Source organism: Pleuronectes platessa, chromosome 7, assembly GCF_947347685.1.
Source record: "Pleuronectes platessa chromosome 7, fPlePla1.1, whole genome shotgun sequence".
NCBI lineage: Eukaryota > Metazoa > Chordata > Actinopteri > Pleuronectiformes > Pleuronectidae > Pleuronectes > Pleuronectes platessa.
In genome coordinates, this window is record NC_070632.1 from 7,564,502 (window position 1) to 7,580,754 (window position 16,253).

The window sequence follows — 16,253 nt, forward strand, 5'->3', positions numbered from 1 at the left end:
GTGGCGCCGCAACTTGAGTCAAACCTTTGGAGACAACAGTTCTGTAAAAAGTTGCCACTTTTAATAAAGGTATGACAAAGACAAGTAACTCCTGCTGTTGCTTTGCCCGTCCCCCTCCTCGTCCCCAGTGGCACTTATTATCCGGTGAGGGGTGAAGGAGGAGGTGGGAAATGTCACATCCATCTCCATCTGCTTCTGAGCGTCCTGTGGAGTTCTGAGGCCGGCATGTGTTTAGTGTGTTTCCAAAGATGGTCGCTGTTTGGAAAATGGCCAAGGAGGGATGTAAACATGACTCGTGCCAGCAGTGAACTGGTGCAGGGAAAGATAATTACCGTATGTGCAGGATGCTGAATGACCCGAGCAGTGGTGGATGAAGAGAGCTTCATTTTCCTAAATATTTCAGCTTGATCGTTCTTAATTCATGATGAAACTACCGAGCGATGTTGGATTAAAGAGTTGTGTCTCTGAAACCCCAGAAGGGTGTAGAATTTATGTTGCTTTGTTTGTAAGCATGTGCGAATGAATGTCAGTGTAAATGTCTTTTTTAAATAATAATGTCATTTTTCATTCATAGTAGGTTTCAGTGTTTTGAGATGTGTGTTACATAATTACCATTTCCTGGCGTGTAGGCTGATGTCCTCATAAAGCTCAAGGTCACTGCTTCTCACTAAATGGTGTTAATACGTTTTTATATCCTGTATTTCTCTTCACAATATATGAAGTATATATGATAAAATATAAGAGTATGAATATCTTTCCTTTCCGTCTGTCTATCTTCCGCCCTCAGATTATTGTGGGAGTGATCCTGCTCTACTACCTCTTGGGAATCAGTGCCTTGATTGGAGCGACCGTCATCGCTGTGTTAGCTCCTGTACAATACTTTGTGGCCACGAAGCTGTCCCTGACGCAAAAGAGCACCCTGGTGTGTATTGAGACTCACAACGTTGGTTACACAAGTATCTGAATGACATATGTATAGATTGACGAAAACCTTTTTTATAAGACGTGCATGGTCCCTAGAAGATAAAGCCTTAATCACCCATTAATCTCTGTAAGATAAACGCATCAACGTCTCTGATATGACGGCTGGAACTGCTTCTCTTTGGTGAGGTGTCTGATATCACATGGTAGTCATGGTGATGCTTTGTGCAGCAGGTTTAAGACAAAATATCTTGATGTTAATTCTGAAGTATCACCAGGCCCTCAAAACAATAGAAAGACAAGTACACACTCACAGACACATGTCACACAGGTGAAAGTCAATTGTCAACCACACAAAACGAGCTCCTCAAGCCTTTTGTTCCACTGCTACAAAGCTGCTATTCATTCAAGGTTGTTTTCCCCCTGATGGTGTGGAGGCGGATTTTATATCAGAGAAAACAGGTTTGCTTTGTGGTTTTGAAGTTGGTTCTGCTGACACGAGCACAAATCAGTAGGATCGTGTTTCGCCCCTCGGCCGTAACCTTTTATAGTCCTCCATGTCCGCAGTGAGTCAAGTTATCAATGTCTCCCCTCTCTGCTTTCCAGGAATACTCCAGCCAGCGACTGAAGAAGACCAACGAGCTGCTGCGGGGCATCAAGCTGCTGAAGCTGTACGCCTGGGAGCACATCTTCAGCGACAGTGTGGAGGAGACCAGGGGCAAGGAGCTCACCAGCCTGAGGGCTTTCGCTCTTTACACATCCATATCCAGTGAGGCCCTTTGTTTCCTCTGCACACGCTTTCAACTCTGACACTGATGACATTTGAAATAAATGAAATGGTGTGTGTGTGTGTGTGGGGGGGGGGGGAGGATTTCTCCCTTAGGCAAACACAGGTACAAGAATTAAGCTTTAAACGTCACTGCTGTGACCACAACTCACGTATTTCTATTATAATTCTTATTTGCATTCAAGAGAACCTCTTTATTTTAACATAGAACTCTAAGAGGATGGGTGTAAAGATGATTGATGTTTGACCAGCAGGGATTATTATACTTCCATTCACTTCCCATTTACAGACGACTAGAGGAGTGTTTGCTCTCCTCTTTATCTTCCTCCGCTCACTGGCTGCAGTCCACATGGCTCCGGTCCTGTAATAGACCCTTGACAGTTTTACAGGGAGCTGATAAGAAACCAAGATGTGTTTGCCCTCCACACAGTGCCAACACTACTCGACTGCAGTAACCCCTTTGTGTTTTATCATGAAAAACATACATAGGTTTAGATAATACAAGCAATTGTCCACACAATGCTCCAGCACAGGGTGTGGTAATGACCTTGGATGCATTTGCAGACCGTAAGACTCTGAAAGACTCATCGGCAGTTTTTCAATCGACCAATCGATGAATAAGTCGGGCTCTAAACACACGTAGAAATAGTATTTCTCTACATTACAGTTCTTATTTTACAGCGTGTGAAGATTTACTGTGAGTCAGTGATTCTTATCCTCCTGTCTTTCTTTTCTGCTTTCAGTTTTCATGAATGCAGCTATCCCCATCGTAGCCGTTTTGACGGTGAGTTCCACTTCCTATAGTGTCATTCATTCCAAATGTACCGATGTTTTGTCTTGTTAGAGCCAACATCTCCTGTTGACACTCTGCCGGTGTGAAGGACAGAGCCAGACAGTGTTGCCAGTAAGATGTCCTGTGACATTTCACAGGGTCACACCGGAACATCTCTGACAGCACCACACTCAATCCCGTCTGTATTTATAGAAGCCCTTCTTGTAGTTGGTCGGAGCGGTGACACATTATTAAAGTCAGACAGATACTAGAGGACAGGGACGACCCGGGAGGACAAATGTAGACAAACTGTTTCTCTTAGGATCTGATTTGATCTGAGAGCTCCAGTTTCGACTGTTCTCTTTATCTGTGACTGTTGTTTTTACCTTGAACTGGCGATGGCTGATTGTCAGCTCATCCAAACCTAAGAGCTCCGGGGCTTAAGGGTCTAACTCCAGGCTGTTGAGACTAACCTCTGCTGTTCTGTGCTCTGTCCTCCCTCAGACGTTCGTGGTTCACGTTCACATCTCCGATGACGCGGATCTGTCTCCAGCCGTGGCCTTTGCCTCCTTGTCCCTCTTCCACATCCTGGTCACCCCCCTCTTCCTGCTCTCTAGCGTGGTGCGCTCCACCGTCAAGGCTCTTGTTAGGTGAGGACATAAAACAATACCTGGATAACCTAATGTCAAATCTGACCGTCTTCAGATAATCTTCATGCAGACGTTATCGATATTTATTTGAAATGTAAGAAAAAAGTTGAGCGAAAGGAGATTTGAGCTGAAACAGCAGAACCAGAGAACGAGCAGAGGAGAAGAGCGATGTGATTAAATGGAGCACCTGACCTTTTTACTGCAGTGGATGGATCAGCTGCTTCCCTGGATCAACTTTTGTTCATGTAACAAGGTGCTTAATGTCCCAGTTGCTTTAGTTCTGTGCTCTCTGACACTGATTGCATCTATTTATCTCAGCAATTAGCTTCACAAATTCGTCAGTGGAGAAATCAGGCGCCTGCAGCCACAGATTTCTCTCCCTCAGCTGATAATTCTGCACAACCGGGCGGCTGTGGCTGAGGGGTAGAGTGGTCGTCCTCCAACCAGAATGTCGGCAGTTCGATCCCCAGTACGATCTTTCAAATCTGCATGCCGAAGTGTCCTTGGGCAAGATGTTTAACTAGAAAAGCGCTATATAACTAAAAAAACCATTTACCATTTGCAACCGTAGAATGATCTGCTCTCGTCATCCTCTCTCCGGCCGTACTGCTTTCTTATTTTCATAGATCTATGCAGGTAGGCTGAAAATGATCAACCCGTTTTTTCATTGCACACTCGGATCTCGATGTTTTCACTTTAGGTGTTGAAAGCCTTACATGGCAAAATACCAGGAAGACCTTGGAATGATGTTTACACAGAGGAGAGTAGATTTACTTAAAGGTTGGCTGTGCGGGAATCCTCACATGAATAGTTCTCACCTTGGTAAGCAAATAAATGAATGAATCAGCTGAGACGGTATAAATTTAAGAAGTCAATTTGTTCATGTATAATTAACCATTAGGAAAATTATAATAATTAGTCTCTTCTGCAAGTGACAAAATTACTTTTATCGAATGTCGTTTATCATCATACATTTTTTATTTATGATTCATAGATCTTATTCTAGTTGTAAATAACTTATTCCATCCACGGCAGCGTTCCTCTCGTGTTTGAACGTCGACGCCCCCCCCCCCCCCCCCCCCGATCCTTTGAGACTGAGTCTATTTCGGGACCGAGTCGATCTGACACAGTTTCTCAGACGCCAGCAAAAACTGTGGCTTCAGCACCTCATCTACTCTTCACTCTTCAACTTGGGAAAATGCTCAATTGAAGAGGAAAGAATAATCAAACAACATTATAAATACAAAGTAAATGTGCAGCTTTAAATATTTTTCATTATCTTATTCATAAGAGTCGACATTCGCTTTATAATCATACGTTTTTTTTCTTGTTGACTGAAGCTCTCACTTATATTAACATGACCACGGCAACTTAGTTTCTTCACCACACAGAGTTCACAGTAGCCTGTTACATGTATATGTTTTAATTCATAAAAACCTATAGATTAAATGGCACAAGACATTATAATGTAAAAGAAGGAAATCAATCCCAGTTAAGACAATTTCAACCTGTCACATCTGTTCTGAAGCACAAACTGAAGCTGTTTTCAGACAGAGCATTGAGTGTAGGTGAGGGTAGAGAACACAGGAGGCAGAACATTCAGGCGTCGACCTTCTTCACCTAAAGCTCTGGACTGTCATTGGCTTTCCAGGTTGACGTCTTCGTTGGCATTTTCCTGAGGTATTCTCACATGGGCTCATTTTTTTTTTTACAAGAGGGTTACAGGAAAAAATCCATAAAAATGTCAAGGACAACCGACTTGGTGATTTACCATCTCACATACTGCCCTTCTAGAAAATCCTGGGAATATCTGAAAGCAGCTAGGATATAACAGAGGGGAGGATTTGCACTTAGAAATGAAATGTAGGAGATAAATTATTCAACTAAGGTATGTAGTAGCATTTTGTGTGTGTGTGTGTGTGTGTGTGTGTGTGTGTGCATGTGTTTGTGAGAGAGAGATAAAATGAAGCTCATTACTACTGAACCATGTTCCATTGATTTTCCAATCGGTTTGACTGAATGAAGGGTGTGACAGTGAATGAAGTGAGGCTGTTATCTTAGCACGAATGAGAAACTACCTCATTTCAAGTCCATGTTGCTTGTGTAGTTCACTGCAGGAATTTCTGCTGTAGTAGTCGAACACAAAGGATCTGTCATTAGTTATGGTGTTTTTATAACTTGGTTGATTTCACTTGTTTCTCTCTGCACTGCAGCGTTCAGAAGCTCAGCGAGTTTTTCTCAAGTGATGAGATCGGAGAAGAACAGGAGCCCAAAGCGGTGTTTACCTCCGGCTCCAGTAATCACAACCAAAAGAGGTACCAGGCTGTGGTGAGTACAATAAGATACATGTGTCAGAAATACATAAATCTGTGTGGAACTTATTTTAACGCAGACATGGTTTGTTTCTCACTGACTTGGCTTTGCTGCATCCAGTCTGTCTCACATTGTTGTCTTCCTCCCCCCTTAATGTCTTCCTGTTCAAATCTCCACGACCCCTTTGAATCCTTTGTGCCGGATATTATCTTATCCTCCTCTAGTCATCCTCAAAATCTCTCTCCTCATCATCGTCCTCCTCCTCTTTGTCCCGGCACCTCCAGCCCCTGAAGGTGGTGAACCGGAAGCGCTCTCCGAGGGACGACTGGCACAACTACAGCTCGCAGGGGGACCATGTAGGAGACGGACCGACCCAGGACATGGACCAAGACCTTTGTATCAAGGTGAGAAGAGAGGAGACAAGTAGAGAAAGAGACTGAGACGTGCAGAAGACGTCTTCAGGCTGCATGTCAGACACATTACTCCTCGGGGTTTGATCTTAATTATAACAACGTTTTTAACATTCTACCTTTGATCAGGTCAGTCAGAGAGAACTACACTGACCTGACCCTCCATAATTGGAGGGAAATACACTTTCCCTCCAGGTTTAGTCACCTCATCATCCTCATCAATATTCTGTTACTTTACTTGTAGCTAATTCTTTTCAAATTGATATACCAGACGAAGAGACACAGTTTTCTCACTCAGAGAATTATCAGTTTTTCCAACCGAAATTTTAAAAGTTAAACCATCTGACCTGAGGTTTCATCATGACAAGATATCAAACACAATATTTTGGACCCCACTGATCACATTTCGGCTTAAACTGGCAATGATGATCTGTCTAAATTCTATTATCTGCATCATTCAGGGTTGAAGACATCGTCACTGTTTACTTTCTAAAGGGGGAATGAATCTCTTTGCAGATAACCAGCGGTTACTTCACCTGGACCGATGGACCGCCAACACTCACCAACGTGGACATCAATGTTCCTTTTGGTGAGCGTCAGGCAACGTGATGCACTTGTCTACCTTCTCATTTCCGCTTCTTTATCCCTCCATCGAGTTTCTGTTCTTTACTCACTGTGCTCTTCGCTCTCTCCTCCTCATGAAATCAATCAGGTAAGCTCACTATGATTGTCGGCCAGGTGGGCTGTGGGAAATCGTCTCTGCTGCTGGCCGCGCTGGGGGAGGTGCAGCGAGTGTCGGGAACGGTCACTTGGAACAGGTCAGTTTCAGCTTCACCCGTTATTTACTTTTTGCCTGAATCCGTCTGTGCTAATCAATTCTGAACAGTGCTGTTCTTCAGAATCACCGGAACACTCGGAAGTATCACTGATTTCATTACGACATAATGAGACCGAGACAACAAGGTCCCAATTGAAAAAACAATTGTGATTCTACTCTAAAAATCAAGTTGCAAAATAGGTGCAGAGTGATTTCCACTGTGACTAGTCGTGTGCGTCAATGAAAGAAGCTCTCTGTGCTTGGAGCTGCTGGTCTCATATACATAACAGTACATAAAGGAGAGTCGCAGGAGTATATCAACCATGACAATTAGAAATGCCCTCAGGGAAACCTGTGTACTTTATGTTATGTAGTTCATTCTTAAAGTGAGATTCAATCCCGAGTCGAAAGATGAATTCGAAGTGAATTGCTTCCCCACTGAGACACGATCAATATTAAGGTTGACTTCCTCGCACGCAGCCCAACTGGAGCTTTTCCAACCTCTCTGGTAATGGCCTGTCGGGGAGGTTGTGTGCTTTTATTAATGTGTGCGGGCAGATATATGTTCTACGTCTCTGACAGGAAAATATGACTAATAACATAATCAACTTCAAGCAACCTGCAAGCTCCCTCTTACTGTGACACGAGCAATAACACTAATATGGATTTAGAGGTCGGAGAGAAATAGCTGATATGTCAGCTTTTCTTTTTTATGGCTGAGACCTGGAGTGTGGAGGAAGAGAGGATCCTCTCCTGCACCACTGACCCAGAATGAGTTTAATGCAAATGGGGAAACATCCCAACAGACTCGCTGCAGCTTAAGGCTTTGGAACCTACCTTTTCAAATTAGATGTGCATGCTCATTCGGGCTTCTGCTGCTGTGTCATTCCCTTAAGAAACACTCCCACAACATCTAGCTCATATTTCTATGGAGGTTGAATGAATTTGCTGTTGGTCGCTTTTGACAAATCAATGATATCAGACTTTTTTGTGCCCGAGAGCCTTGAAAGCAAAGCAATGTTTTCTGGCCTACATTGAATAAGATTGTTAATGTGTGAGCTGTGAGCTTTCAATGGGGCTCGACCGTATCCTCTGCAAACTGAATGTGTTGAGTTGTTTACCCATGTATAGAGTTGTATGGGATCACTGAAGAAAAGAGTGGGACAATACTAAAGCTTTTGAAAAGGATAGTTGGTGGAAAAAGTTTAAAGTTAGCGTTGAAAAGGTAATGTTTCCATCCGACCATCCATTATTTATAGCTCTGATCCTTTAAAGGTAGCTGGAGCCAATCCTACCTGCCATTTGGCAAGAGGTGGGGTATATCCTTTTGGAGACCATCCCAATGTTGGACTGTGGGAGGAAGCCAGAGTATTTAGCAGAAACAGGGAAAAGATGTGAATTCCACACAGACAGGCCCTGGTTGGGACCAGGATTCAAACCTAGAACCTTCTTGCTGTGTGGCAACAGCTCTAACCACCGTGTTGATCGGGTGTAATGTGATATCCCGGTTTTTGCTGTGAATAGTCTCATTGCTATATTAGCTTTATATTTAGCTTGTGATCTAGTTGTCATGTCCATGAGTCAGAAAACACAAGTAGCACAAGAGCATCTGTTTTTCATGTCTTGTCGTGAAGTCCTTAATCCTGCTGCTTAATTAAATGATTTAAGTTTCAGCAAAAGTCCTCCCAGCGGATCTGAAAACCACTGCATGTGAAATACAGCTGAATCTGATTCCTAGTGTTGCGACAGATGTATTCTGAAAGCCGTTATCCCGGTGTCTGATCGTTTCATCACCCATCCAGGATAGCACCGCTATGACCTTCTATTTGTCAACAAAGTCTAAGTCCCCAGATTGTCACAGTTTTTCCTGGCAGTCACGGTCGTGCTGGCGCTCCCTCTTACTTTTGAGGTTGGACTGTGCACCATGCCAGGAGCCAAATCCCTGTACTCCTCATGTGTCACAGGGAGAGTGTCGAGCTGGACCTGCCTGTGTACTGACTGGGACATATTCACACTGACCACACTGAACACATGTGTTTCCACCCAGTTTGATGCTGTTATTCTTGTGCTGGGTTTCATTCGGTGGACATTTACAGCTACACAGGGACCAGCGCTGGTGTCTGGGAGGGGAAGGGTCTGCTTTTTAGGAATAACCATAAACACATCTTGTACAGCATGAAACAAAGTCAACACAGAAGAGAGGCAGACGAGGATAACTGTGACGAGTGAATGATTTTATTTTTGGTAAGTCAGCTGTTACTGAACAGGTGATGGTGACTTCACTGTTTGGCTAGAGCTCAACGTGCTCCATGTGTTCAAGTAATCAAGTAACAATAACTCTTTTCATTACTTACAAGATTCTGGGGGGCTTTTTGTTTTTGTTTCTCGTTTGGATGGACTTTGTCTGCCTGCAGGTGATCAGTCCAAGTGGAGAGTGATATACGGCAAGTGAATGCTGGCCTCTTGACAAAGATATCTGCTGTCTACACTGGACGCCGCAAATTATAGGCCAATGCCGCAGAGGCCAATTTGCCATCAGACGACAGCCTCCAGGATTACTTGTCAAAACATTCTCAATACAGGAGTCGTACTGTGGCTGTACTGGATCTTTGTGATCACATGTCATGATCTTCCTTGGCAGAACGAGTTCCCCAGTTATCAATGGAGTTTAGAAATGTTTTTATCTGCACTTTTAGACCCTTGAGAATTTAACTGAAAAGCCGAGGTTTGGAAACTGCAGTTGGCAAAAACTGTTTCTCCACAAAGTCCATTATTTTGTCTCCTGCTAGAGAACTAGTATTGATTTTATTTTTCTTCTGAGCTTTAGGGCAATGTGAGCCAGGAAACGACATCATTTTTATAGACTTGTTTTAGGGCATTTTAGACATTTAACGATGGAAGTGATAAAGATTTGTGGTTTATGGTTTTATGCTGTTAATATCTCTATTCTCTCCTTCAGTTGCTTTGCTTTAAACTGACTCTGATTAAACTTTGATTTAATACAATTTTCTAGAGGGTTGAATTACAGGCATCAGAAGGTTTCCTACAAGATCGTACGTTTCCACTGGTTGGATCTCCCCCCCCCCCCCCCCCCCCCGGGCTCCTCCCTGGCTCCTGTTGTCCCCGTCCTTCCATTTTCCAAATCCAAATATGGCACCGAGCAAGGACTGTCTAGGATTTCTCTGACGTTGAGGCGGGGGACTATTTGTATCCTGACGTCAGCGTCAGGTCAAACTGGTGCTGGTTGGATATCATATGTGCGGAGAAGGTCCAGAGTCTGGGCTTTGTAGCCAGATGGAGAGTTTTCATGTCATAACACTAAAGCATACCTGCTGAAGCAATAAACTGCAACACATTCAGGAGTTGACCCCATGTCCCATATTACAGGACAAAAGAGCTCTTGACTGTAGAGGACCGGTGAAGTGGATAGTTTGTTACCTGGTAACAGCTATTGATGAAAGCAAGTGGACATTGTGTGAGACAAAGACTGTTTGCTGACAAATGAGGACGTATTATCAGTCGTTATCAGGCGTGGGTTTGAAAAGTTCCATTTTGCTGAAAGACGCTGTTCTGTCTGACTCCCTCAGACGTTCTCCTCCAACGCCACCTCGAGTGCTTCAAGGTGCTGAAGGGGAAAAAGGTGCTCGGTGGTTCAGTCAGAGATGAAAGCTGAAAGTTGTCACCTGCTGAATCATTAGGTGATGAGGTTTCATGTGGTAATCTCCTGAAGGGGAAATCAACCCTGTGAAATTATCACCTTATTTACGAAATGTCAAAAAAAGGCCCTATAACATTGTAGTAACAAGATGAAAAAAAAAAAATCTAAAATCTGCCCGTTTATATGGATCTGCTCCCAAACCTGATTGGTTCTTACCCAGGCTTTGCTGGTTGGGTAGTTTTTTAATCCTGCTACTATTGGCAATATAAACAAAACGTCTGTGGCAGAGGTTTGAATGACTTGTTTAAAGGGGAGAAAACACAGTACAGCCAGTTTCTAAATCTGTATTTGTTTACAAAAAGAAAAAGGACACACTTTGATAAATACATAAATGTTTGACTTAAAAACTTGCACAGTCTGTGTGTAAACCTTTTGCGAATACATCGTAAATCTTTTTGCATAAACTCTACATTTCTGATATGATCATGGTCTTAGTTTCACTCCTCCTGAATAGAGCTGCTGACCTTGTTTGCTTCTGTTGCTTTTTCCTGATGTCACGCAGTCAGTGACGGGCGTGTTTACGTGTGTGCGTGCCGTATGTTAGAGTCTAGAGAGTATTAAATGTCAGGCACTGGTTCACTTCCTGGCAGCTGTGGTGGACTGTGGTAAGTGTTTTGAAGGCGCTTCAGTGAACTGGTGTAAATCGTCTCATGCTCATCTTCTCAGGACGAGTGGAGCAGGTGTCAACTTTTCGAAGCTAAAAATACACGTTAGCCTCAACTGAGCGCGTTGTCAAGCTACGCGTCAGATCTTATTCATTTTAAGGGTGGGAGTCAGCATGGGTAAAGTTTATGTACTTGTGTGGGTCAAGGCTTTTTTTTTACAATTACAATAAATAACTGCCAAATGTTGTCTGGGCCCTTGAGAGTTTGAACTGCCCTTTAACCACTTTCGGTGAGAAGCAGTTATTAGAAGAGTTCTTAAGAATGTCTCCACCTTAAGTTTGTGTTTTGTTTTCTTTTATAATCTTTTTTCTGCAGCCTGCCGAACCCGGAGATTGAGAAAGATGAGAGGTGAGTAAAGAGGGAAATGGCCTTGGGTCAGATGGTTAGTTAGTTCGATGGCAGTGAATTTTCTGTGATGACAGTGTAAAGACATTTGATTCAGCTGTTGCACAGAAAAAACAGTGGTCGCTATAAATACCCATCGTAGTTTACTTGATTTCCGTATCAGCAAATTACAGGAAGAAAATCTGGGAGGGGCCGGGGTGGCGGGGGCCTTATTTTTAGGAAGGATAAGATCACAGCTAATGGGAGACGAGTTCATGTAAGGTCATGATTGGCCTGTTTGAGTTTAGGCCGCCACATAGTTGTCATAGGGAAAGTATATGGATCTTGTCTGTGTGTGGGCGCCTGTTTTTTCGTTAGTCATTACAGGTGAAGGTGAAGTGAGCGATTATTATGCTCATCTAATGTGTTTCTGTTTGTGTGTTTGACATTTTGTCTGCAGTCCCACAGAAAGAGACGCAGCAAGCGATGGAGACATCAGGTGAGCTCAGACAACGGGTCGTCTCCATAGAGATGCATCACCGTTATCAGCAGGACTGTAATTCATCCACTTGTGGAAACAGAGAACTAGATATTCCCTCCACTCGCCTATCTGAGCCTCAGTTACATATTGACTTCACAAATACACAACGGTCTCTAATGATCCCTGGAACAGGTTTTTATACACAGGAGTCAATTTCATGCATCATCAGCTTTTGAGGATGAGGAGTCCCTTTGGTCCAGAGGTTAAACGGTTTCTTCATCTTCACCCATGTGTGAGGCAATAAGAGATGAAATGAGAGATTGAATCTGTTTGTCTGTTTTAAAACCTCTGGTAGGAAGAGAAGTGCTGTGGCCTATGCTTCCCAGAAGCCCTGGCTGCTGAACGCCACACTGGTGGAGAACATCACCTTTGAGATGCCCATGATAAAACCGAGGTAAGAGCTCAGGTCAGTGGCTGTTTGCTTTGTTAGAGTCCAGAATCACAGACCATTGAATCAACAGCTCTCTAGAGCAGTTTCTATCCAAAGCAGCAGAGGAGCGATGCATGTTAACTCGACCTAGTTACATCTACAAATCTAACTTTGTGTTTTGCACTAGCTGTGTTCAGTGCTCTATTCCCTGCTGCTGCTGTCACTCACTCTCCTTCCTTCACACAAATGCACCTCCATCAGCAGCACCAGGAGAAATCATGCCAGCGTCGTTGGCAAGTTAAAACATCCATAAAACTTTTACTATCCTTGGCAGGCAGGCAGGATTCAGCATAGATATTTATTTTACTGAGCACGTACACACGACAAGCATAATGGTCAAGGCAGGAATTACATCAGTTTAACTCTGACTTTCCTCTGTAAGAGCATGAGTTTGAGTGTGAATCAGTCATCTCCTTCTGCCCCCTTCATGACCGATCAGCTCTAAACGTCTATCGTCTGGAGGAATCCTCCTGAGTAATATTCCCACCAAGTTTGGTGCGATATTGAGTTTCGTACAAACAAGAGCAGCTTGGTAGACTGTTCAATTGCATTAGTGACCACTGTGTAGAAGTTTACTTATTAATTATTAAACCTAGTGATTCTCAATATCCCAATGAAGCTCGCTGTTTATTGACATTCTCCTTTTAAATGACCCGGAGAGCTGTTAATTAAAACAGACTAATTATCAAGTTGTTAGGCCGAGTAGTTAATCCCAAATAGAGCCAATAACAGTGCTGCTCCCCGAGGCCACTGTGGTGAATTGGTCGCTCACTCCTGCAGTAACAACATTTGTATATATGTGTGGGCCTCATCAAAGCATGCACGCTTCCTCACGTTCACACACACACACACATCCTCACAGCAAAGTGCCCTCCTGAAAGGTCAGTTTAATTTGTACGACTAATGGACCATTGTGGTTTGTTGCCCTGGTTATGCAGATGTTTGTCCTTGTTATGCCTCCATCCTCACGGTCTCATCAGTCCTCCTCTTTACTCATCTACCTCCATCCTTCCTTCCGGTTCACACTCATTCAATGGACCCAGTTTTTTGGCGAGCGGCAGCGACTGCGCTTTACAAAAAATGATGCGCGATCAAGGCCATTACGACCTGATTACTGTGTCCCTAATTTGCTTTTGTGAGCAAAATGTCCTCGTTGCACACAGGTTCAAGTGCACACTACTCTCAGTCTCGTCCTGATGAATGATGAATTTAGTTTATGGACAAAAACCTGAAAAAACCAACTTTATCCTGATTAACATAGAGCACGCATACAGAGCACTTAACTTTTTTAAGTTCCCCAGTGCTAAGCTTTCAACATTGCACTTAACTTTTAGGAAGCAGGGGCTAATTTGGCCAGTTTGGGTGAGGGTGTAGGGTTAGGGTTAGACTTTTGGTTTTGTCTTTAAATACCTTTTTGAAAAGGTTTGTAATAGTATATCAATAGTATATCAAATTCCTCAACAATGTGAATCTGGTGAAAAGTCTAGAAAAAGAATTATTTAAAGCAGCGTAGTTTGATGTTTTCTGGGCCATGACCTCGTTTACTGTGGGGTCACGAGGCCCCTGCGGTGACAGAGGTGGTGAATCTGTCATGAGAACCTGAGTGTGTGGAACTTTGGTTTCAGGACTGTGTGGCTTGCCCTAAATTGGTGCTATAGAGAAGATGATGAGGATTAATGAAGCATGTGCTCACCATTTAGATCTGAACATGAATAAGGGCTTAATTTGTTTCCTGTCTGTTTCTGGATCTGCCTCCCGTCCCTCTATTCTGTCTGTTGCTGAAGTGAGTCAGCTCGACCTCCCGGGGGAAAAGTCTTTCAAGTGAAACCACAGAGGCTGTGGAGATGCTTCTGTTTAGAGACTTTAATGTGTAACAGTAGATATCTATCATTTACATGAATTTAATATCTATATTAGCCAACAGGGTAAGAGCCATGGTTTCCTCATGGCTACAATCAGCAGCTGCTCTCTGTCCTCATCTGTATTCTGTCTCTGTTTGTGCCTCCCAGGTACCAAGCAGTCATCGACGCCTGCTCTCTGCAGCCTGACATTGACATCCTTCCACAGGGGGACCAGACGGAGATCGGAGAGCGGGTTGGTATCACAGAAAAATAAAAATTAGATCGGACCACAGATCCTGCTGGGTATAACATGATTGTTTGTCATCGTTCTTGTGCAGCGAGTTTTTGATGTTTGTGCGTCGGGGAGCTGGTCTGATGTTGTTCAGCCAGAGTGCTGTCATGTTGGATTTGTTCATGCACCAGTAATGAAGGAAGTAAACCACCATCTGCTTTGTAGCTCTGGGGGCAGACTTAATCATGTGGTTGGCTCCTCTTCGTGGGGAAACCCTTCAGTTATGTCTTCCTCACATGCTGCGTTGTCCTCTGGTGCAGGGCGTCATCCTCTCTGGTGGACAGAGGCAGCGGATCAGTGTGGCCAGAGCCTTGTACCAGCAGACCAACGTGGTCTTTCTGGTAAGTCAGGACACAAACGTTTTGTTCTAAGCAACGACTCCAGTTGTCGGACTGCACCTTTAGTTGACCCCATCTGCAGACAGACGGCATATCTGCATTCACCGTGTGAAGGTTTTCCCTTTAGACTCTGATGTGTTCTATTCCTGACGTGACTAAAATAGCAACATTCTCTTGATCCCAGCTGCTGAAAACGCAACTTTCAAACTCAGCTTGAAAACATGAGCCCCATCCGACTGCCTCTCAGTTCATAAACATCACTTTATCTCATGTGTTTGTATTAAGGACGGAAACTAACAAGAATTTGCATTATTGATTAATCTGCACTTTTATATACGCTTCATTGTTTCATTGTTTTGTTTCTATATTAAAAATAATGAAAAAAGACACAGTATCATGATTTTAATTTGCTGTTTTATTGTTTTATTTTAATTTACACTGTCTGAGTGTAAAACTTTAACACATTTTATTTATTAATATAGTAAAGAATTTTTAAGGACAAATAAGATTAATCAGGTTTTAGAGTCATTACCTTGGCTGTATTATAGCGGACAAAGCAGATTATAATACAAAGTTAGATGGGATATTGTCATAGCTCACGTTTTCAAAGCCTTTAAACTTTCTCATTGATTCTTGCGTTAATCGGAGTCTGTTTACATATTGTTCTTTAGGACGACCCGTTCTCGGCCTTAGACATCCACCTGAGTGACCACCTGATGCAGGACGGCATCCTGAAGATGCTGAGGGAGGAGAAGAGGACCGTGGTACTAGTGACACACAAACTTCCGTATCTACTACGCGCAGACTGGGTAAGGGACCATATGTTTGTGAGGACCATTTTGAGCATAGACCCTACAGAGTTGAAAGTGAGGACATTTGGACCGGCCCTACTTCCTCAAAGATCTGCCTCGAGGGTTAAGACTTGGTTTAAGGGTTTGGGTTAGGCTTTTAATTTGGATGGTTAGGGTTAGGGTAAGGGGCTAGGGGATGTATTTTGCCGATGAGTGTCCTCACTAAAATAGTGTGTCTGTGTTCAAAAGACAGATTTACTGTTTTTATCTTTGCCAGCTGGACAGACTGCAAATACACATTTACAGCAGTCACTGATAAGACCGTCCATTTGCGATGCTGTTAAATCGTTCATGAAGCAAACTTTATTGTCTCGTGTGTGATGCAGTTTCTCTCTGAAAGATCCCAGCACACATTAACGTTCATTTTGATTTGCCAATACTGAAGACTGCTCTGGTTTATTTTTTAGATTATTGCCATGAAGGACGGCACCATCCAGACGGAGGGGACACTGAAGGACATCCAGAACACTGAGCCTGAACTCTTTGAGCAGTGGAAGACCCTGATGCACAGGCAGGACCAGGAGTTTGAGACGGTGATTAATGACTACCGGGCTAATGAAGTTTCAAGTCGCACACACTCTAG

At 43.4% G+C, this 16,253-nt stretch overlaps 1 protein-coding gene across 1 annotated transcript in view; it reads left to right on the forward strand.

Annotated features, from left to right (window-relative positions):
* abcc8 (ATP-binding cassette, sub-family C (CFTR/MRP), member 8) overlaps positions 1-16,253 on the forward strand; it is a 40,249-nt gene that overhangs the window by 11,264 nt on the left and 12,732 nt on the right. Inside the window, exons 9-23 of the mRNA XM_053427732.1 lie at positions 788-922; positions 1,528-1,690; positions 2,452-2,492; positions 2,985-3,130; positions 5,344-5,458; positions 5,728-5,847; positions 6,370-6,442; positions 6,566-6,671; positions 11,369-11,401; positions 11,838-11,876; positions 12,214-12,312; positions 14,358-14,442; positions 14,742-14,822; positions 15,491-15,628; positions 16,078-16,203. Of these exons, the coding sequence (XP_053283707.1) occupies positions 788-922; positions 1,528-1,690; positions 2,452-2,492; positions 2,985-3,130; positions 5,344-5,458; positions 5,728-5,847; positions 6,370-6,442; positions 6,566-6,671; positions 11,369-11,401; positions 11,838-11,876; positions 12,214-12,312; positions 14,358-14,442; positions 14,742-14,822; positions 15,491-15,628; positions 16,078-16,203 (1,500 nt within the window). The remainder of the gene's footprint in view (positions 1-787; positions 923-1,527; positions 1,691-2,451; positions 2,493-2,984; positions 3,131-5,343; positions 5,459-5,727; positions 5,848-6,369; positions 6,443-6,565; positions 6,672-11,368; positions 11,402-11,837; positions 11,877-12,213; positions 12,313-14,357; positions 14,443-14,741; positions 14,823-15,490; positions 15,629-16,077; positions 16,204-16,253) is intronic.